At 34.9% G+C, this 23160-nt stretch overlaps 1 protein-coding gene across 6 annotated transcripts in view; it reads left to right on the forward strand.

Annotated features, from left to right (window-relative positions):
- Positions 1–23160, forward strand: part of CCDC150 (coiled-coil domain containing 150) — a 62025-nt gene that overhangs the window by 20108 nt on the left and 18757 nt on the right. For 5 of the 6 annotated variants that reach the window (XM_019635594.1, XM_019635599.1, XM_019635596.1 and 2 more), the window contains 7 exons: positions 408–491; positions 4236–4360; positions 4609–4786; positions 5332–5400; positions 11610–11723; positions 18891–18974; positions 19731–19838. In XM_019635594.1, the coding sequence (XP_019491139.1) occupies positions 408–491; positions 4236–4360; positions 4609–4786; positions 5332–5400; positions 11610–11723; positions 18891–18974; positions 19731–19838 (762 nt within the window). The remainder of the gene's footprint in view (positions 1–407; positions 492–4235; positions 4361–4608; positions 4787–5331; positions 5401–11609; positions 11724–18890; positions 18975–19730; positions 19839–23160) is intronic. The other variant, XM_019635597.1, reaches the window with a different exon arrangement.

Consider the following 23160-nt stretch of genomic DNA (forward strand, 5'->3'; position numbering starts at 1 on the left):
TATGTTCTATAAGGACTGCAGTATTACTACCCCCGCCATGCTTTATCTTATTGATGTCATAGTTTAGATCTTTTTGTGTTGTAGATCTCCTAACTACTTATAGTTTGAGTTGAGTTTGTTTTCTCTTAACCTTTGTAGGATCTTCTTAAATGTGTGATTTGCTGTATTTACTGAATATTTAGCTTTACCTGTAAGGTTTTTCCCTTCCTCATATATTCTTATTTCTGGTGATGGCCTTTCCTTTTCTACTTAAAGAAAACCCTTTAACATTGCTTGTAAAGCTGGCTTAATGGTGAGGAAGTCCCTTAACTTTTTGCTTGTCTGGGACAGAACAGGTATTTTGATAGAGATACATGTAAAGTATCTCTTACATATAAAAAAGAGATAATATTATTTTTTTCCTATAGACTGTGCAGATGTCTTTCAACAAGGAACATGAAGAAAATGCATATTTGAGGTCTGAAATAATATCCCTTCGTGAAAAAGCACAGGTAAGTCTTCCCATTTCTCTAGAATTTTAGATGTTATTTAATTTTGTTCAATCAAGGAACCAAGAACCAAGATGAATTCTGATTATATAAATTCATACTGTTGCCGTCATCCAAATTTTAATTTCCCTAAGCTCTTACTTCATCTCTTCATCTATGAAATATTATCAAATTGACTACATTTCTCATTTCACTCTCCAAATCATACGACACATAAATTTATGAGCTATATTGCTAAATCATGCACTAGCCATGATATCTTGCCATTGTTTGCTTTCTGATTTGTTCCTTAAATACATACCTTTTCTTTCCCCTTATAAATTTATCATCAGTTCAATGCCCAGGGCTATATTTTTTACTTTCTTTGTATCTTCTCTGGCAAATCACACTGTAGGAACCTAATAAATGCTTGCTGGATTTTGGAATTATGTGTAACCATTTTCTATGGGTTAGTGGTTCTCCAGTTTAACTGATGTTTCATATATATGCATGTATATGGAGAAGAGTCACCAAATATGCAGACAAACAAGTTATTTCTCATAGGGCCCTATGAGATAGTGTTGATCATTTAAAAACATTTTGTTAGTACAATTTGATTACTTTAATGTTAGGATCATAGTGTTGCTGTACTCTCTTTATAACAATTACAAAATAAATGTGTTCTTTTATAAAATAATAACAATAACTACTACTATTACTGTACTAATAGTAACATTTACTGAACCCATCCTACATTCCTGGCACAATTCTAAGCACCTTATGTTACTAACCATTGTAATCCTCGCAGTAGAACTGTTATAGAAACTATTATTATTCTCATTTTAAAGATAAAGAAGTTGACATCCCGAGAGGTTTAATAATAGCCAATAAGTGACAGAGTTGGAATTTGGGCTCTGACAGTCTGGCTCCAAAGAAAATCAGCTATTTCTTTTCAAGGAGCAAGAGTTCTCCTCTGTCTTACCTCCCAGAAATCCCTTGATGAATAGTTTGTACATATGGTTATAACTTTAAAATGCCCCTAAATGTGTTCCTAACTACTGTACTACATATACCACTTAGGATGCTTTCCACATAATCTTTCATTTATCTTTCCTGTCTTATTCCTTTTAATAGTGTTTCTCTGTTGATCCTTCAGCTAGTTGTCCCCCATCCTTGAAGAACTTGTTCATTAAAACATAAGATCCTTACCAAATATACTTTGCAAAAATAACCGATAATTAAGATAAATATTTTCCACAATACAAATTCCAAAATAGCAAAAGGTCAAGAGAAGTATAAAGTAACTACATGTATGATAGATCTGTTGCACAAAAGATTTGTGTTTTAATTTGGAAGATTAATTTTGTGAAATGGCCCAGTCATCTATATTTTACTTTTTATGAATACATAATCAGTGATGAAGGAGCTTAAATATTTTGTGTTATCAGCTAAACAATTCTGATTGCTTACCATCCAATTTTAGGAATGGATTTCTACATTATTGGCCAGCCTTCTACACTGTATTAATAAATTCTATTCTGTAGATGTCTTGCTCTGTTTGACCAGTGTTAAAAATGTGAAGAACGGAAGATCAGTAAACTGCTGAATGCTTTGATTGCTCCACCAACTAACAAATTTCTCCTTCTAATTTAGGATTATTTAAGGTGTTGACTCCAAATATTTGAAAGTATTTTATAATCTAATGATATATCAATTGGGGATAGGTTAAATAAATTAGGTTGACATATTTAGTGAAATACTATGCAGTCATCAAAAATAATGATAAATAAAAATAATTATTTATTGGAGAGATCTAGGATTTGCTGTATATGTTATCTTAGGATTTGAATGGCCAACTGACTAGTAAGTGTTCAGAGCTGAACAGCATGTTTCAGGAAGTTAGTATGCAAAATGCCAAAATTATTGCTGACCATCAAGCCATTCTGCAGATATTCATTTAATACCAGTCAGTTTCTGGTAGAGTCAACAGGAAACCTCCTTGGCTAAGAAATCAGGAAATACACATGGCCAACTGATAAATATTTTAACAATGAAGTTCAAGAAATTAACTGAATTTTTTTTTTTGGTGGTTTTCAATTTTCATCAGAGGGGTCATTTGGTCTTACACTCAGTGCTTTCTTAATGGTTTCTTCTCAAATATCATTACTCTAGGAAAACTAATTACCTGTCTCATTATTTATAGAATCGTGGAGAACACTTATGACTGACCCTAAAGTATTTACCTTTTCCCCAAACATCTATGCTTTCCCATTTTTCTTATTCCTTCTGCTGAGAATGGACTTTACTCCATCTTCAACTCTTTGAATTCTATTCATTCTTTAAGACTTACTTTCATCAGGATGCTTTATCACTCCACAGAAGGGATCAGTTTTCTGTTTCAATTAATGCTTCTGGGACAGTAATCAGACAATAATGATAAGAGCTCCCATTTTTTTGGAGCATACTTAACCATACTTAACACCAAGCATTGTGTTAAGGATTGTACATATACTGTATTACCTCCTTTAATTTTAGCAGTCATTATGTAAAGGCATAGTTATTATCCTCATTTGAACAGATAAGGAAAATGAGATTTAGAGAAGTTAATCAACTTGCTGGAATTTATCTAGCTAGTAAGGGGTAGAGCTGGATTTAAACCTAGGTCTGATACTAGAGCCAGTGTTTTTAATCATATGTTATGCTGCTTCTCTTTTCTGCATTTCAAGTAGTAATTTACGTGCATGGCTCATTTCTTGTATAACATTGTGAGTTTCATAGAGAACGGGCATTGTCTTATATATCTTTGCTATTTCCTATGGTGCTAATCATCTTTTGTACATAACAAGTACTCAATAAATATTTTTCATTAATTCAACAAACATTTAGTGTTTACTCTGTACAGATATGGTGCTAGGTCTAGATTGGATTATAGTGGTGAACAATACAAAATCCCTACTTTCATGGAACTTACAATTTAGTAGACTGAATAAAGTCACATATGTAAGCAGACTAAAAATTGTCACAAACATTTTAAAACTCTGGAATATATACAAATGGGATTCCATTTTACCAAGTGTGAAGGTTTGCTTTGCAATCAAATATTGTTAAAATACAAGTGTTCATTTAAAATGTGTTTACAAAAATAATTAATATGTACTACATTTGCAAAACTTTATAAATTGTATATAGAGAGGGTATGTATAAAAATGTTGTTTTGATAATTCCAAAATGGTGAACCAGAGAAGATAAACTGTGCAAAACAATTGCTGTAACAGTATCTGAGTGCAATTTCAGATATTCTCAAAAGAATTCACACCAAATTATTAAACATGATTATCCTTGGGAGTAGGATTATTTGGAAGAGGTGAGGGGAGATACAGATGGAGGGGTCTTTTCACTTTATATTTAATTCATTGATATTGTTTTACTTTTTGAAATAAAATATGTATTATATTGAAATTTTAAAGTACCAAAATTAATTGTAATATAAATTTTATATTTAAAATATGTTCATTTTAGGAGTTTTATACATTTTGTAGTAAGCTGGGTAGACAATGCATCTTGATTGTTGTCTAGTAGAAGTATAAAATCATAGCATTATGATCAAGTCAGGGTGGAGACAAAGCTGGGCATTAAAATAAAATTTTTTTAAAAGAAATAATTTGTCTTTTGTAAGCTAATTCAGTATCTTAGATCAGTTATTTTGAATGATAACCCATCAAATGACTTTCTGGCAGTTCAGCTTTTAATATTACTTCTAACGCTCAGGTAGAACAGAAAATGATGACACAGACATTTCAAAAACAAAACTTACTCTTGGATGCAGCCCACTCCAGTATCTCAAGTGAGCTACAGACTGTTCAGAATGAGAAAACTCAACTCCAAGCACATCTGTAAGTAAATCGTGGGCAACTTCTTATGCATCTTTTATTGTTGCAGTTGTATTTCTTATCTTTAATGAAAACGTTTAATCCTGCATTTACAGTGCCAGTTGCAAAAAGACCCTGCCCTCAGCTAACTAGTTTTGTTAGAACATTTTGATAACTGCTCTGAGGCAGGAGATATATCCTATGAGAACACTTAGCCTTTCTGTTAAAGAGCTCTCATTTAGCTTTCATATCTCCTTATTCTCTTCTTACAGGGACCATTTAATCCTTGAGCATAACCAGTATATCCAGAAAGTACAGGATGCTGAAAAGAGGACAGCAATGCAAAAAGAGCTGCTAGAATCAACTATTGCAAGATTGAAAGGTGAATTGGAAGCATCAAGGCAAGAGAAGACGTCTGTGCTGGAAGAGAATGAAAGGCTTCAGAGAGAGGTAGGTAAAGACAGAATTATGTTAGCTCCCGGTTGGGGTGGTCATCTTATTTAAAATTGTATTCTAAATGCAACAGACAAGAAATACAACCCAGATGCAGTTTGTCTGATTTGCCCATTAAAGAAATCTTTAGGTGGCTAATCTATGCCTTTTAGCATGGAAAGTAGTCTATGCCAAATAGCATATACCCCTATACAGCATTAGTGGATGTTAACTAATAGTTCACACATCCTCTTTAAGGGGTCAGATTTTAAAAATGGATTTCCCTGAAGGAGGGGAACAATGTAGGCTAAGGGGGAGCAGCCCTATCTTCCGAGTTAGGAAGGAACCAGCAGAGTCTGACATGCAGACGTGTCTTTCTAATTTCAGGGCTATTTGTGAAGTCTGCTCTGCCTCAGAGACTCCCTGAGTGGCCCCTTTTCTGAGAGGATGTGCTATCTCTGCAGTGTAGGTATTAATTGATATGCAGGGTGTGTCTGCTATAGGAGAGCCTGTCAGCTGCTTTCACATTGACCCATTTATTTTTCTTTTCCCTCTTTGGGCAGGTTAATAAAACAGAGAAAGAAATAGCACAAGAAAAATGCAATTTGGAAACGGAATTAGCTAAAAGCAAGGTATTCCATGTTTGATTTATTTCACTCTATTTCATTTCTATCACTGCCTTCTGTACCACCTTATCTTAATGAGGAGATGGGTTATTTTGTTGAATACCAAAACATGGGGGAATAGAGAAGCCACAAAGCCAGATGCAACTGAGAACACTCTAGTTTCTGCAGCATGAGGCTGCTTCTGGGGAATGTTGGCTTGAGGAGAACCCTTTTCTGGGTTCTCAAAAGACAGAATGGCCAGAGAAACAAATACAGTTCTTATTAAAATCAAATTTAAAAAAAAAACGCTCTTTAAAACATTGCTACTTGCATTTCAAAATTTGAAGACAGTGTCGATTGTGTATCACTGGTATCTAGAGAATATATCTAGATCATCAAGGAGAATCAGCCTACCCCAGACCATAAATCCAGCAACAGATGTTGATACAGTCATCAAGCCTTGACTGTTTCTTGGCTTCTGGCTCAACTAAACAGCATTTGTATTACCATATATATGTGAACTTCTAATTTAAGAATTGGAGCAGGAGGAAAGCTAAGCCCAAGCTCAAATACCATTCACCTAGCTGCCCCTGTGGTTTAGTCACTCTTATCAAGTTAACTGAAAATAGTCCACCCCAAAAATCATTGAATGAAACTAACTTCCTGTGGCAAGGACTTTTACTGGTGTCGATTTAGTCTCAAATATGCTTTATAAAATTTGGAAAAATTGGTGACTACTATTAAATTCATTAGTGCTTTTTGCTTAAAAAGGTTAGCAAATATTCCATGGCTAAGGCAAATGCTGTATGTCTGTGATTTTAAAATAGCATTATTATTTTGTTTGTCTGATTTCAGTCTTAAGATAGTCCAAGTGTAAGTTGATGGGACTGAAAGATACTTGTTCAATCAGGAGGTTGTATTAGGGCAAATGATAATGCTTATACAGAGTCCTACTTTTTTGGTCTAAGTGATATTTTTTTAAAATGCATATTTTTTGTAAAGCTATGTTGTTTTTTAATCAGGCTTTATGAGTTATCATTTACATACAGTGAAATTCACCCTTTTTTTCGTATACAGTTCTGTGAGTTTTAACAAACACGTGCAATAATGTAACCACCACCACAATCAAAATGTAGAATATTTCTATCTCCCCAAAAAGCTCCTTGTGCCCCTTTGTAATCTTCCTCCACTCACATCCCCTGGCAACCACTAATCTGTTTTTCAGTCCCTGTAGTTACATCTTTTGCAGAATATCATGTAAATGGAATCATGCAATATGTAGCATTTTAAGCCTGGCTTCTTTGATATAGCATAAGGCATTTGACATTCATCCATGTTGTTGTATCATAGCTTATGTTCAATATATGGATGTCTCACAGTTTCTTTCCCATTTGCCAATTGAAGGACGTTTGAGTTGTTTCCAGATTTTGGCAATTATGAATAGAGCCTGTATAAATATTCACAGATGAACATTTATTTTTATTTCTCTTGAGTAAATATCAGGAGATGGATTTCTGGATCCTATGGTAAATATATGTTTGACATAATAACAAACTACTCAACTGTTTTCCAAAAGATCTGTATCATCTTGCATTCCCACCAATAATATATGAGTTCCAGTTTCTCTATATTCTCACCAGCACTTGGTATTGTCAGTTCTTTTAGTTGTAGCCATTCTAACTGGTGTGTAGTGATAACTATTGTGGCTTAATTTGCATTTCTCCAATGATTAATAATGAGTGTCTTTTCATCTGCTTATTTTCCATCCACAACTTGAATTGTCTCTTCAAGTCTTTTAACCATTTTTAATTCAGCTTGTTTACTTACTATTAATTTTTCAGAGATTTTAAAATGTTGTCTTATATTAAGTAAAAAAAATTCCATTTGTATATAAAGAAATCTTTTGTCAGGAATATGTTTTACATATATTTTCTTCCATTGTATGCTTTATCTTTTCATGCTCTTTCAAAGAGCAGAAGTTTTATATTTTGATGAAGTTTATCAATTTTTAAAATTCTGTGGATCACATTTTTTGTGTTATATCTAAGAAATTTTTACTTAACCTAAGCACAAAGATTTTCTCCTTTGTTCTTCTCTAGAAGTTTTATAGTTTTAGGTTTTACATTAGGTACATGATCCTGTTCAAGTTAATTTTTTTATGTCATTCAAAGTACAGTTCAAGGTTCATGCTATTGTCAGGTGAATGTCTGTTCTAGCACCTTTTATTTTTGAGATATAATTAATATACCATAAATTCTCCTTCTTTAAATATATAACTCAGTGGCTTCTTAGTATATTCACAAATTTGTGCAAATATCACTATCTAATTCTAGATCCTTTTTATCACTCCACAAAGAAACCCAGTACCCATTAGCAGTCACTCCCTATTCGCTCCTACCCCCAGCCCCTGGCAACTACTATTTTCCTTTCAGTCTCTGGATTTATCTATTCTGCACATTTCATATAAATAGAATCAAACAATACATAGCCTTCCAGATCTGGCTGCTTTCACTTAGCATGATGCTTTCCAGGTTTATCCATATTGTAGCATTTGTCAGTACTTCCTTCTATTTATGTCTGAATAATATTTTATTGTATAAATATACCATACTTTGTTTATCCATTCATCAGTAGATAGACATTCAGACTGTTTCTACTTGTTGGCTATTAAGAACAACACAATGAATGTTTGCACAATTTTTTGGTGAGCATATGTTTTAAATTTTTGTTGTTATATGCCTAGGAGTGAAACTAGTGGGTCATGTGATGTCTGTTTATAGTTTTCAGAAACTTCCAAAGTTTTACAAAGTGACTGTACCATTTTACAACGTGTGAGGATTCCAATATCTCCACATCCTCACTTACACGTGTTATTGTCTGCTTTAAAAAAAAAAATCCTCACACAAATAGCAGTCACTACCCTTATAGTTCAGCTTTGTTCCAGCAAAATGTTAAATAAAGGATGTGTATGATTCCAAGATTTTCCAAGACTGGGCTCCCCACCACTTAGATGTGAATACACTTGCTTTGAAGCTAAAAAAGTTCTGGACCCGCCTCAATAGCTTTTGCTGCTTGTTCTTTTGTTTCAAATTCCTCAAAGGCAAATCCCTTTGGACTTATAATGTGGTATACTTATATAAACAACACTGCCACATTTCCCCAACACCCTTTCAATCCATCTGTAATTAACATTTTTGGGAAGTAACTCCTATGATAAATTTTAAACAGTATTAAATATGTAAGGATGCTTACTTAATAAGGTCAATAAATTTTTACTTGAATATTTAAAAAATGAAAGATAAAATTTATTCTACCCATCTTAGTGGGTGTGAAGTATCTCACTTTTTTTTTTAATTGGGGTGCAGTTCACATAATATAAAATCAACCATTTTAAAGTGAATACTACAGTGGCATTTAGACATTCACAATGTTGTGCTATACCACTTATGTCTAGTTCCAAAATATTTTCATCACCCCAAAAGGAAACTTGCCTTTCTTTAAGCAATTACTCCTTATTCCCTCTTTCCTCAGCCTCTGACAACCACCAGTCTGCATTCTGACTCTTGAGATTTACCTGTTCTGGGTATTTCATACAATATAATCATACAGTATGTGAACTTTTGTGTCTGGCTTCACTTAGCATGTTTTTTGAGGTTCATTCACATTACGATATGTAATACTTCATTCCTTTTAATGGCCAAGTAATATTTATTGTGTATATATAATTTTGACTTTTTAAAAGATTTTTATTTATACAGTTGACTCTTGAACAACATGGGTTTGAACTGCACGGGTCCAATTATACATGGATCTTTTCCAATAAATACTGTACTGTTTTTGACCTGTGGTTGGAAGTGTACAGATGACAGAGGGCCAATTATATGCATTGATCTGTGCCGTTTTATTTAGGGGACCTGAGCAAATGTGGATTTTGATATCCACAGGTTTCTTGGAACCAATACTCTGCAGATACTGAGAGACAACTTAAGTTTTGGGGGGAGTCAAAGATATATGAGTACATGGATTTTTTACTGTGCAGGGGGTTGGTGCTTTTAACCCCTGCATATACCACAATTTATATCTTCATCTATTGATGGACATTTGCACTGTCTCCACCTTTTGGCTGTGGTGATTAGTGCTACCATAAACGTGTATGCATGTATTTGTTTGAATACTTGTTTTCAATTCTTTGGTATATGTTCCTAGGAGTGGAATTACACTAGCAATGTACAAGGGTTCCAATTACTCCACAGTCTCAGCACATAATTTTCATTTTTTGATTATAGCTGTCTTAGTGGGTGTGAAAGTGGTGTCTCACTTGATTTGCATTTCTCTAATGATTAATGATGCTGATCTTTTTATATGTGCTTGTTGACCATTTGTATATTTTCTTTGGAGACATGTCTATTTAGATCTTTGGTCTTATTTAAAACTGGGTTAAGTTGTAAGAGTTTTTCATATGTTTTGGACAGCAGACCCTCATCAAATGTGATTTGCAGATATTTTCTCTCATTCTATGGATTGTCTTTTTAAAGTTTTATATTTTTATGATATAAATAAACCATTTTATCTAGTTTTTTCTTTGGTTGCTTGTGCTTTAGGTGTCACATCTGAGAAACCATTGCCTAGTCCAAGGTCACAAAGATTTATTCCTGTTTTTTATTCTGAGAATTTTACAGTTTTACATATTTAGGTCCATTTAGAGTTAATGTTATATATATATATATGCGCTTCATGTTCTGTTTCTCCATTATGGCCTTTTGTATTAAGTAGATATTTCTAGTACACTATTTTAATTCCCTTGGCCTTTCTTTCACTATATGTTTTTGATTTATAGGTAGCAAAAAGAGTTACAAGTAAAAAATACATGTTTATATATCTTTTATATGTACCTATGTTACTTTCTTTACTTTTTATTTCTTTATATGTTAATGTGGATTCAGTTATTATCTAGTGCCCTTTTATTTTCACCTGAAGAACTCCCTTTAGTATTTCTTATAAGGCATATTTTCTAGCCCCACAGTCCAGACCCCACCAAAGGGTGGACCCTGGTAAATTATCCCACACAACTGTGGTTGAGATTAGAAAGAATTGACATTTTAGCAATATTGAATCTTCTAATACATGACTATGAATTCTCTCTCAATTTTATTTAGGGTTTTTTTTTTTAATTTTATCACTACTTTGTTATTTTCAGCATGTAAAATATTGGACATTTTTTTTAGATTTGTATCTAAGAATTTCATGGGTTTTTTAGTTATAAGTAGTTCTTTAAGAAATGTCAGTTTCAAGATGTTTTTTGCTAGTTTATAGAAATACAATTGATTTGATGTTGTAGCCTTCTACCTTACTAAACACACTTATTCTAGCATTTTTTTTTGTAGGTTCTTTTGGATTTCCTTTGTAGACAATCATGTCCGTTGTAAATAGAGACAGTTTAATTTCTCCCTTTCCAACCTCTATGCCTTTTATTACTTTTTATTGCTATGGCCTCCTATATAATATTGCATAGGAATGGTAAAAGCAGATATCCTTGTGTTTTTCCCAATCTTAGGGATAATATATTGTCTTTCACCATTAGGATTGATATTAGTTATAGGTTTTTTATAGATATACTTTATCAGGTAGAGATGGTCTCCTTTCATTTTTAATTTGCTGAGTTTTTATCATGAATCAATGACGAATTTGGGGAAATGCTTTTTCTGCATCTAGTGAAATGTTCATGTGGCTTTCCTCATGTAGTCTATTGATGTACATTATGCAAATTGATTTTGAATGTTGAACAAGCTGAGTATTACTGGGACAAACTTCACTTCGTCCTGATTTATTATCCTTTTTATATATTGCTGGATTCATTTTGCTAATATTTTGTGGAAGATTTTTGCATCTATATTTATAAGCTTGAATTAATATTTAAATAAATACCAAGTATCAGAAGGACTTCCATTTCTGGTAAATGTGAGCTATGTAATTTATAATAACCCTCCTGCTGAAGAGAGCTACAAAAGCTGAAAAAATGTAAAAGAAAAGAAAAAAAATTTTTTTTAATTATCATAGAGCTATGAGATTGAAAATCCCCAAATATAAATACAGGGGAATATGTTCATAAGATGCCTTCTATTTTATAGTTACAAATGTCATTTTTAAAATAAAGTAATATTTTTGGATCTGGCATAGATATATTTATCTATTTATAGATAATAAATGGATTCCTCTTCTCCTTTTGTTTTTCAAAGGCAGACATAACTGCATTAACACAGAGCCTGCAGACCCTAGAGGAAAAGAATAAGCACCTGGCAGATCAGATGGCTTCCCTAGGACCTCAGCAAGACACTTCTGATTACCATGGGGTGGGTATAAAAAGGTCAGTCAAAGGTAGGAATTAATGACTAATGAGTTAAAAAAAAATCAGAGGTCAGGAAATGGGTATTTTCATTTGTTTGTGTTTTAATAATTACAATAAGTCCTGAATAATTCAGACAATATGTAGCAGAAACCCCTACAGCATTCGAATGATAAAGGATTTAAGAAAACAAGAATTTAAGGCAGCTTAAACATCTGCCTACACAGATAGATTATCTATAAAACTGAAAAGCACAAATATTTCCAATGTTTTAAAAACATTTTCTCTATCATAAATTATGAGGAAGAAACTTGTATTTTTTTCCTATCTGACAGTTTCCTCCACTAAGTAAGTTTGATTTCTAAAAGCTATTTAATAAGGTCAATGAATTACAAATAAATGGTAGAATTCTTAAAATATCTTCAAGTGAAAGGGGATTTAAAGAGATAATCAGTCTGTTAAGCAACTAAATTTCCTATGTGCTTTTGAATACTTGAAAAAGAATTAGTTATTGCTTCTGTAACATGTAAATGATCTTTGAAAATTCCATAGAAGGCTCTAATGTGAGTCCATCTTAATCTGAGCTAAATTCTCTCAAACTGTGTCATAAGCTGCTTATTACTTCAACTATGAAAAATTACATAGAGTAAGTATAAATCCTTTTACATTTTCTTAGCTTTAGAGCCAGACTGCCTAGGTTTCAGTATTGGCTGTGATCTTGGGTGCAGTCCTTAACATCTCTGAGCCTTAGTTTCTTAATCTGTCAAAATGAGGATAATAATACTATTATTCTTTGGTTGTTTGAGTGTTAAGTAAGTTAATACATGTTAAGCATGTAGCTAACATTTATTGAATTCTTGGTATCTGAACTGACCCAGGAAAAAAAGCCTTTAAGTTCCTACTTGGAGGAACAAGACACATTAGCTCTCATCCCTGGTGCTATCTCAGACTAACTCTCCCTCCTCTGAGATTAAAGATTCATCCATGTCCTTAGCTTCTTGGCCAGCCCTCAGCTGAGCTTATCCACCTCTCTAGTTTTGGTCCCTCTGAAAGACCACATCTCAGCCTGCCTGATTTCTTTCATGTCCCCAATGCCAGTGAGCAGACCTGTGGCCTTTCCTTATTATTGACTTTGACAGGTTTTGCAGGTGATTTGACCAAAGTTGATTCTTGCCTGCAAACCACACCTCTTGATTAAGGTCTCCTAGTGATGACCCACACCTCAACTCCAGCTTGCAGATCTACGTGTCCACATAGACTCTTCTCTAACCAATCTTGCCTGGAAGTATTTCAGTTGGCTGTAGGAGTCTGAGGAATGAGGTCGAGATTTCAGGATTTTGTTTTTTCATCTTAGCTATATCATTAAACCTATTGCAATTCAATGCTGGCAGTATAGTTTTCTTCTTTGAGAGTTAACACTTGAAATTCTCAATCAAAGCTACCTTCTAATTGAACCTCTTATTGATTTTTGGAGATACACATATGAGTGTGTGTTGTGTATGTCCCCCCCCACACTCCCTCCTTCCCTCTGCCCATCCCACACACACACACAGATTTGAACTCAGACAGTCCTGGTTACAACCCTTGGCTCCATTTAGTGTGTGACCTGAGCAGGTTCTAAACGTCTATGACCTTGATTGCCAAGGTGATCTTCCTGTGAGGTTCCACAGCACACTGTACATAACTGTGTCAGAATAATTACTATTGGGTAGTCAGAAAAGTCATGACACATGTTTGCAATAGATGGCACTAGTTCATTTTTGGAAGCACTAGAGTCATTCACATCTATGTTATTGCTATGTCATTTGACAGGTGACAGTTCTACCTTCATTCTAAAAAAAAATTGAGCAATTTGGTTGAGTTTTGGAGATTTTACAAGTTAAAGATGGAAGACCAAACTGCATTTTTGCCATATTTTAATGTTTTACTTCCATAAAGGGAAGAACGCGCATCAAGCTTGTGAAAAGTTGCATAAAGTTTACGGTGACAATGCTCTACAAGAACGTCAGTGCCCACGATGACTCACAAAATTCCGTGCTGGTGATTTTAATCTCAACGACACTCCTCAGTCAGGGAGGCCCACCGAGGTTGATGACGACAAAATAAAGGCATTGATCAAGTCAAACCCACATTACATGACACGAGAGATTGCAGAAACATTGAACATCCATCATTCAAGCGTTCATGACAACCTGAAAAAGCTGGGATACATAAGCAAGCTCAATATTTGGGTTCCGCATGAACTGTAAGAAGTTTATTTGACAGTGTATATAAACATCTGCAATATGCTCATTAAACATGAGGAAAACAATCCTTTTTTGAAGCGACTAATAACTGGTGATGAGAAGTGGATTGTTTACAACAATGTGGTGTACAAATACTCTTGGTCCCGACGTGATTTGCCTTAAATGACATCGAAGGCAGACATTCATCAGAGGAAGGTTATGCTCTCAGTGTGGTGGGATTTTAAAGGTGTCATGTTTTTCGAGCTCCTCCCAAGGAACCAAACAATTCGAATGTGTACTGTCAGCAATTAGACAGTTTGAATAAATCCATCATCCAGAAACGTCCAGAGCTTGTTAATTGTAAAGGAACTGTGTTCCATCATGACAACGCGAGACCACACACAAGTTTGATCACCCGTCAAAAATGATTGAAGCTTGGATGGGATATGTTGCCACCCCCACCATACTCGCCTGACCTTGCGCCATCAGACTTCCACTTGTTTTTCTCTCTTCAAAACTCCTTGCATGGTATAACGTTCAATTCAGATGAGGCTGTAAATCAGCACCTTGTTCAGTTTTTTGCCAATAAAGACAGGTCCTTCTATGAACGAGGAATTATGAAGCTCACTGAAAGATGGCAAAAGGTTATCGAACAAAATGGGCAATATATCATTGATTGATCTTTGTTCTTTATATGAATAAATGATGACTTTTGAAAATCATAGACAAAATACATCATGACTTTTCTGACAACCCAATACATCAATTAGAAATTGACCTGAATATGCATCTGTCGTCACTCTCTTTTAATGGAAGAACAGTAGTTACTAATCTTTATATTCCCTTGCCTAGCATAGTGCCTAATACATAACAGGTGTTTAAGAAGAACTGATTGAGTAGAATACAAAGATGGTCCTCTCCATCTTGCCAGACTGAGGATTAAATGTCATATTGTGTGTAAAGTGCCCTCCACAAGGCCTAGCATACAGTATCTCATAAATATTATCCTATTTATTTTCCTCACACTTCCTAATTCTAGGTTTATTTTTACCATTTCAGCCTTTAATGATGGTATAACATGAGTCCATTACCACAGAACCTCAGTGAGAAAAGCTGCAGTAGCAAATTGTCTTCCTCTCTTTTTCTTTTTTTATGTTTTTATCTCCTTTACCTTTATGAGATATTGAAATGTATAGTGCCTTATTCTGCGTAGGGATTACCATTTCCTGCTTCTGTCTGTTAGAAATTTTACTCATAGTTTTGTATCCTTTTGTCCTTTTGTTTCAGATAGAATAACCTCCTTCAGTATTTCCTGTAATGCAGGCTTTGTGGTGGAAAATTCCCTCAGCTTCTGTATATCTGGAAAGGTCTTTATTCCCTTTTCATATCTAAAGGATAACTTTGCTGGATATGTTCTTGGCTGGTAATTTCCCTCTTTCAGTAGTTTGTATATTTGATTCCACTCTCTCCTGGCTTATAGAGTCTCTGGTAAAAAAGCTGATGATGATCTAATGGGCTTCCCTTTGTAGGTTACCGTCTTTTCCTTGGCTGCCTTGAGAATTCTTCCTTTGTCATTGATTTTTTTACAGCTTCCATATGTGCCTTGGAGAAGGCCTGTTGGGATTGAGGTAATTAAGTGTTCTGTTTGCTCCTTGGATTCGAGGATTGAGTTCTTTCCATAGGTTTGGGAAGTTCTTGTTAATCATTTGTTAGAATAGACTCTCTGTGCCCCTCTCCTTCTCCTCTCCTAATGGTATTCCCGTTATTCTTATGTTGCTCTTTCTGATGGAGTCAGATAGCTCTTGCAGAGTTCTTTCATTTCTTTTAACTCTCAAGTCTCTCCCTTCTATGTGCATCACTTCCAGATTTCTGTCTTCGATATCACTAATTTTTTCCTCTATCTGGTCAGTTGTATTTCCTAAGCTCACTATTTAATTTTTCATCCCTTATATTGAGTTCTTCAGCTCCAGAATCTCTATTTGGTTCTTTTTTAAGATTTCATTCTCTTTGGTAAAATGTTGATTTTGTTTGTTGATTTTATTTCTGAGTTCATTAAACTGCCTATTTGAGTTTTCTTGCATCTCGTTGAGAACTGCAATCTTGAATTTTGTCATTTAAGTCACATATTTCCATGTCTTTAAGTTGATTTTCTGGAGATTTTTCATTTTCTTTCTGAGCTGCCTTTTTACCTTGGTTATTCAGAGTAATAAATGAATTGTTTCTCTTCCTGGGCATTTATGAAATGATTTCTGCAGTAACTTGATATGAAGAGGTCTTTCTTTTGTTTTCCAGTAGGTAGCACTGGAGCGTTTTAGTTTCTCTTGCCCTGTTCCAGCTTCTTGCGGTGGTGGAAGATTTCCTGGGGAGGGGGGCGTCTCTTGTGACCAGGTCAGCTCTGTCTCAGGGCACCACCCCTGTAGGAGGTTGTGGTGGGTGATGGGGTTCTGAGTCTCTGAAATCCAGTGCTGCCCCTGAAGCCAGATGCAGAGCTGTGTGCTTCAGAGCCCTGGATGCACCCACTGTGATCAGCTGTGAAAGGTGGGGGTGGGGTAGACTGGGATAGGTGGTTGGTGTGTTTGAGGCTTTGTTCTTCTCTGAGTAGTGGCAACTGCCAGACCACAGCTGCCTCGAACCTATAGCTCCTCCTTTGTCACTGGAATTAGCTGCACCATGTGCATCTGCCACTCAGGAACTGTCTCTCCAGTTCTCAGGATTGTAGATATTCTGCTCTTTAATCTGACACTCATTTTTTCTGGGGCCCGCTGCTAACACTGGGAGGGTGTGGGAGAAGCCAGCTCTGGGAGGATGAGGGGAGGCAGCCAGGCTCCGTGGCTTTGTTTACTGCCTGGCAGTGAGGACAGTTAGACCACAGTTGTAGCACTTCTGTACTCAGTCTTTGCCCTGAGGCCTCTGCCCCAATCGCTGTTCAGCCATATTATATGTTGGTCACTCAGGCAGGATTGTTCCGGGCCACAAATAGTGCCCCTGCAGTCTCAATCCTCCCCTCTCCCGGGACTGCAGTGAGCTCCGGGCCATGTTGGTTGCTCCTGTCTCTGCACTTCTCCCTCCCATCCTTCCCTGTTCACCCCAATTTGCCGACCTTCATATGTTTCAATGTGCAGGTCTCTCAGATGTGTTTGTGTGTTGCATAGCGAATCCTTTGTTGAATTATAACTGTTCAACTTGTAATTTCAAAGGGAGAGATCAAGAGGGACCCTTCATGCGGCCATGTTTCTGGCATCACTCGATTCTAGCCTTCTATTTTTTGAGAGCAGTCTACATTTCCCTTAAGCTATTTTGAAAACAATACTTTATTGGTCTGTATGCTTTAAAAAATATTTTCCTTTGTCTTAGTGGGAACAACACATAGAGTTTTTGTTTCATCTTTAAAAAAAACCCAATGTAGGCATATGTATATTATGCATGAAATATTGCTCTGACAGACAAATAATTAGATGAGCATAATAGTACATAACACTGATACCTAATATTGGGTATTCATTTTTATATAAAATGTGCATAATTTTAGGGTAGATGGTATGCAAGGACTAATAATAATTCTCTGGCTTTTTCTATGTTTCTATCAAGCCTAGAATGTCTACAATGGCCTAATTCTTTGTGTGAAGGGAACTACAAAGGAGAAAACAATCCAGACTAGTATGTCCTCTTGTAGAACATATGTTCTCATGAAAATATTTTTGAACAGAGGAAAAAATGAGTTGTATGTTATTATATAGTAATCTAGTTTGGAATGCGTTTTTGCTTTTACTTGGAAACAAGTGTGTTGGCTTCACAAATCTTGAAATAAAGTGCACTACAAAGTAATGAGTAAAGAATAGCAATAACTATGTCAGAAATAGTGAGGGATAGCTCATATAAATTAATATCCCTAATATGTGATTTCATTTTATCAACTTCCCCCAAGTTGAACATAAAAAAGATGTCTAAATTATTTGGCTTTAAGTGATTAAAAGACCCTCTATTCTATTACTCACAGATCAAGCAACTATAAGCCAGAAATATTCAATTATGTCAATATTTACCACGAGTTTAACTCCAGATTCACTGCAGATTATCCATAGTGCAGCTGGTAGGCCCGAGTGATTAAGAAATTGTGTTCTCAGTCACATTTGCTTGTGTCTATATTATCCCCACAGTTGATTTGTGAAGATGAGTGACATATGGCAAATATCAATATTTCCTGTTATTAAAATATAAAACTGAAATTGACTGTGGAGGGTGAATTTTCCATATTCAATCACTAATATTGTTCTTGAAGTACCAATAAGGCCCAAAATTCAATCAAAAGAACTGTATTAATTCTTATTTCTTCTGATAAAGTTTGAGGAAAAAGACATGGGGGGAAAATGTCATTAAAGGCTGTTTGAATGATGAGAATATGTAATTTCATGAAATATAGAGCCTTCAGTAATGTTTGTCCCAGAAAACACTATCTTGAGTGTTTGATCAGTGAGTTTCTGACAACTGTTTCTTTTGGGATTTTTGCAGAGATTTTAAAACTTGTCTTTTACTATGGTAACAAGTATCTCCAACTGTCCGAATGGTTGTGATTATCTGCACCTCCCATTTTCTTCAAGTCTATAATCCTCAAACTGTGTATCTGTAACCACTGATGCAACCACGCCACATCTGGGTTGGATCACAACCACAAGGAATAATTAATATAACAAAAATAGAATAAACAAAGAAGAGCAAACTCTAGGACCCTTGAGGCACTCATAGTTTCATTAGCCATCTCCCTACATGTTGCCTCTAGCTAGCACTGTGATTGACCAGGGAAAGAATAAGAGGCAGTAGTAGCAAATAAATGTGAATACTGGTTTCATTACTATAGAATTAGTACTGGTGTAAATACTTGTTTGAAAAGGAAAATGATTGTTCCCTTCTATGCCTAGAGATGCTACTGATCCCTGTGTTTGCTTTACCAGCTCGCCCGACAGCAGGTGGAAATGGTCTTGGGAAAGATTACTGAGAGTAAAAATAAACTGGCCTATGAAAAGGGAAAACTCCAGGTATGAGATTTTATTTTCTGATTTTTGTTCTCTAATTTTTAAATGTCAGCGGTCAAACTAAATACTGCCAGATTTTGAGAGGACCCAGCTCTGTCATTCACTAATTCTATAGCTTTGGCCAAGCCTTTGAGCCTCCATGAGTTTTTACCACATTAAAATTTGGGTGGGCTCTGTTCATATACCTATCCCCAAATGATAATTTTCTTTAAAGACAAAGATGTGCATAGCCATTTTTATGAGGTAGTTTTAAAATATAATTCAGCATATAATTCCATTTATTCCACTTTTATAATTCTGTCAGTAAAAACACAAGTCTCCTCCTTACACATTAACAATTCTAATTATCTATATTCAAAAAGGTTTTGAATGCTCGATACCACAATTCCTTTAAAATGGGAATTTCTTACCCACAAAGTTCCACTGTTATATTCGTGAGTCATAATTTGGAGTATCCATAAGCAATAGAAATCAAGTGGGTTATATCTGTACATGTAAATAGATATAGCCTACTTTTAGCTGTTGAAATAGCTACGTATTTCAGTTGAAATACCATTCTTTGCATGATTAGAAAAATTTAGGATTCCTTTTTACAAGTTTTAAGGACTCTGATTTTTTGCAAAACTCACATCTTTATTTTTCCTTTTGGAGTATATAAATATAAATATATAGAGAGATATCTACATATAGGTATAAATAAATATAGATATAGATATTATTAATGAGACTTATTTTATTATTCTTCATTTTTTTCCCTAGATAAAAGTTAAACAGCTAGAAGAACAGCTACATTCTTTTACTGAAACTTGCTCACAAAATGACCATCTACGCAAGTTGAATAAGGCTCTAGAGGGCAAATATACTCAGGTGTGATTAATACCTACTGATTGCTGTGAAACTGTTTTAATGAAATTAATGCCTTTCTTCCCACCTTATCATACAAGCCCAGAAAGATGAATATTCTCTCATTTGACTCAATCAACAAGCATTTTTTAAATACCCACTATGTACACCATTCTGCTAAGCCATAGAGGAATTCATAAAGATGCCTAAAGCAGGATTGCAACATTCACCTTGCTTCTGCTCTAACTGGGGGCTTAGGAATATGCTCAATAAACTTTATTGTAGAATAGAAAGTTATTCCTTTCTGAAACAAAATAGATTGTATTATGATCATTCATGGGGAGCACATTATGATGGAAGTATTAAAAAATGCTTTCATAGGGGAAGTGGTTTTTTTATTTGAACCTTTGTAAACTTTTGGCAAACATGAAGAACAAGTATCTTTGGTTTTGGAATTATAGGCAAGCTCAGAACTCAGTACCAACAAGACATACCTACAACAGACAGCGCAATTGAAAGAGGTATTAGTAGAACAGGTGCTTACTTGTCAGCATGGTGGCTACTGAGATTGAAACCTTTTGTAGGTCACGTAACAGTTTCACAAATGAATAGAGCAAGTTAGAGAAACAAATTATATAAAACACTTTGTGAGGAGAATAAGCCAAGAATGTGTTACAGAAAATGATTCATTTCAATGATTTACAAATTTACCATGTATGCAAGTTTTAAAATCCTTAACACTCAGTGTAAGCATGTTGTGTAACTTCTGTATCTATAACATTTGTATATGTATATATCCTTGGTACCCAGGGAACCAGAATGTATGTCCAAATGGAATACTGTGAGGGTTCTAACCATCTGATTGTACTGGTAAAGGGAGCCTCAATAGATCCTCTCTCCGACAGAGAATTTAAGGTCTACTTCACTAGGACATACTTTACAGTGTGATTTCTGGAACATATTTTCACATATTTTCCATCGCAGCTTCATTTAGAACATTGTGTTGTTTTCTTAGTAAAGGGGCCACTCTTTGAAAAATAACTCTAGGTTTAGTTGATTTTACTGTTTTAATTGGTGATGCCTCCAAGAAGAAGGAAATCTCCAGAGAGGCCTGTGTCTTCAAAATTCGTTGAAAGTTGTAGACCCAGTATTAAGGAAAGAACTTCATCAGTTGCTTTACCCAGCGTTATTCCAAACGCTACACGCCGTGTGACCTTTGCACCTACCCTGACTTCTGTGAGATCGTCTCAGGAGATTGGAGACTCCAGAATCTCTCTAAAGACTCTTTTGAATGCTATTAAAACCATGGAGGGAAGACTGGAAGGTAAAATAGACATTCTTGCCTCAAGACCATTAATAAATGATGAGTCATCAAATTTACCTAAACAGGATTTGGTAAGTGAAGACCACAAATTAAATCATAAGGAAATTTCAGATTTATACAACAATGAAGAAAAGTAGTAACAATCTAGAAAGATAATGTCTGGAGGTATGAGTAATAACAGGAAATTAGGTTTTTCATAAATTAGGGAAAACCAATGATGTAGATCTAAACCATCATTTTGGCTATCACATAATTTTTATTTTTAGACATAGAAATATGAGATTTGGATTAACAGTAACCACTGAGGTTTTTTTAATCTAATTTTTTTTTAATTCAAAATGTCTACCTAATCTTAATGTTTGTAGTTAAATGTTTGGGTAAAGTCTGATTTTAAAATAGAAAATTATTACTAGAAGCCCTAAAAACTTGAACATTGGAAAATATTTTTCAAAGAAAGCTTTTTAGAGCACCCATCTTGGCTTGATACTTAAACATAGAAGGTACTATAGCTTGTCTTCTAGGGTTGACTACTATTTAGAGTTTTTCTGTAAACATTTTTGCTAGTGGCATATATAATTGTAAAAACTATACAGTTCACCCTTGAACAACACAGGGGTGAGGGACATCAACTCCCTGTGCAGTAAAAAATTTGCATATAACTTTTGACTCCCCCAAAAGTTAAGTCATTCCTTGGTAATGGGGCATTGGTTCCATGATCCCCCGCGGATACCAAGATCCACAGATGCCTGTATAAAATGGCATGGGTCAATGCATACTATCTGCCCTAGGCATCCATAGACTCTCAGCCGTGGATCAGAAACAGTACAGGTATTTATTGAAGAAAATTTGCATATAAGTAGAGCCAACACAGCTCAAATCCCTGTTGTTCAAAGGTCAACTGTATTCTTGTGTACTTTTCTAGAACAGAAGATTTTCAGAACTTATAAGTTGGCATTCTTTGTACTATTATTAAATCCTTAAGGAAAAAGTTAAAGTATTTTAAATGTTACAGGTGAAAACTTGTAAGGAAGTACAATAATGTTGAGGAAGATATGGAGAAAAGACATTCTTCTTGTTGCTATTGGAAGTATAAAGTAGTACAACTCCTATGGAGGGCAGTTTGGCAATGTTTATCACTTCACCTTACAATTGTACTTCTAGAACTTTCTCCTACAGATATACTAGCTTGTACATTATAACATGGTTACAAGTTACTTACTGAAGTGTTGCTTATTAATAGCAAAAGACTGGAAGCAATCAAAATTCCATCAATAAGAGACTGGTTAAATAAATCATGGTGTATCCGTGGTTTGGAATACGCTTGACAATAGATATAGAAATAAATTATATGACCTATACAGTTCAAACTCATGTTGTTCAAGGGTCAATTGTATATACGTATATATTTACTTGTAATGCATAGAATGTCTCTGAAATGAATCATAATAAATTGCAACATTATTTTTGAGGAAAGAGACTGAGTAGCTGGGAGATTTTGCTTTACCCTTTTGTGCCTTAAGAATAAAGTGAATGTGCTGCCTATTCAAAATAATTAATTTCATGAACATTTAATTTTCAACAAAAGTGAGAGAAAGGATGGTCTTTTCGATAAATGGTGATGGAGTAATCAGATATCCACATTTGAAAACAAACAAAACCTTTGAGCTCTACCTTACACCATGTATAAAAATTAACTCAAATTAATCAGAGCCCTAAATGTAAAACCTAAAACTATAAAACTTCTAGAAGAACAAATAGGTGGAAATTTTTGCGATCTTGGATTCCACAAAGATTTCTTAGATTTGACATCAAAAGCATGATCCATAAAGAAAAAAAAAAGATAAATTGACAGCTTATGCTCTTCAAAGACAATGTTAGAGAATGAAGAGATAAACTATAGGGCCGGCCGAGTGGCATGTTGGTTAAGAACTGGCTTGGGACGCCAGAGGGCCCCGGTTCGGATCCCACATATGAATGCCAGTGACACTGCCCTCTGCAGCTAAGGTGCTGAACAACAGCTCA

The sequence above is a fragment of the Hipposideros armiger genome, unplaced genomic scaffold, assembly GCF_001890085.2.
Source record: "Hipposideros armiger isolate ML-2016 unplaced genomic scaffold, ASM189008v1 scaffold_23, whole genome shotgun sequence".
Taxonomy (NCBI): Eukaryota; Metazoa; Chordata; class Mammalia; order Chiroptera; family Hipposideridae; genus Hipposideros; species Hipposideros armiger.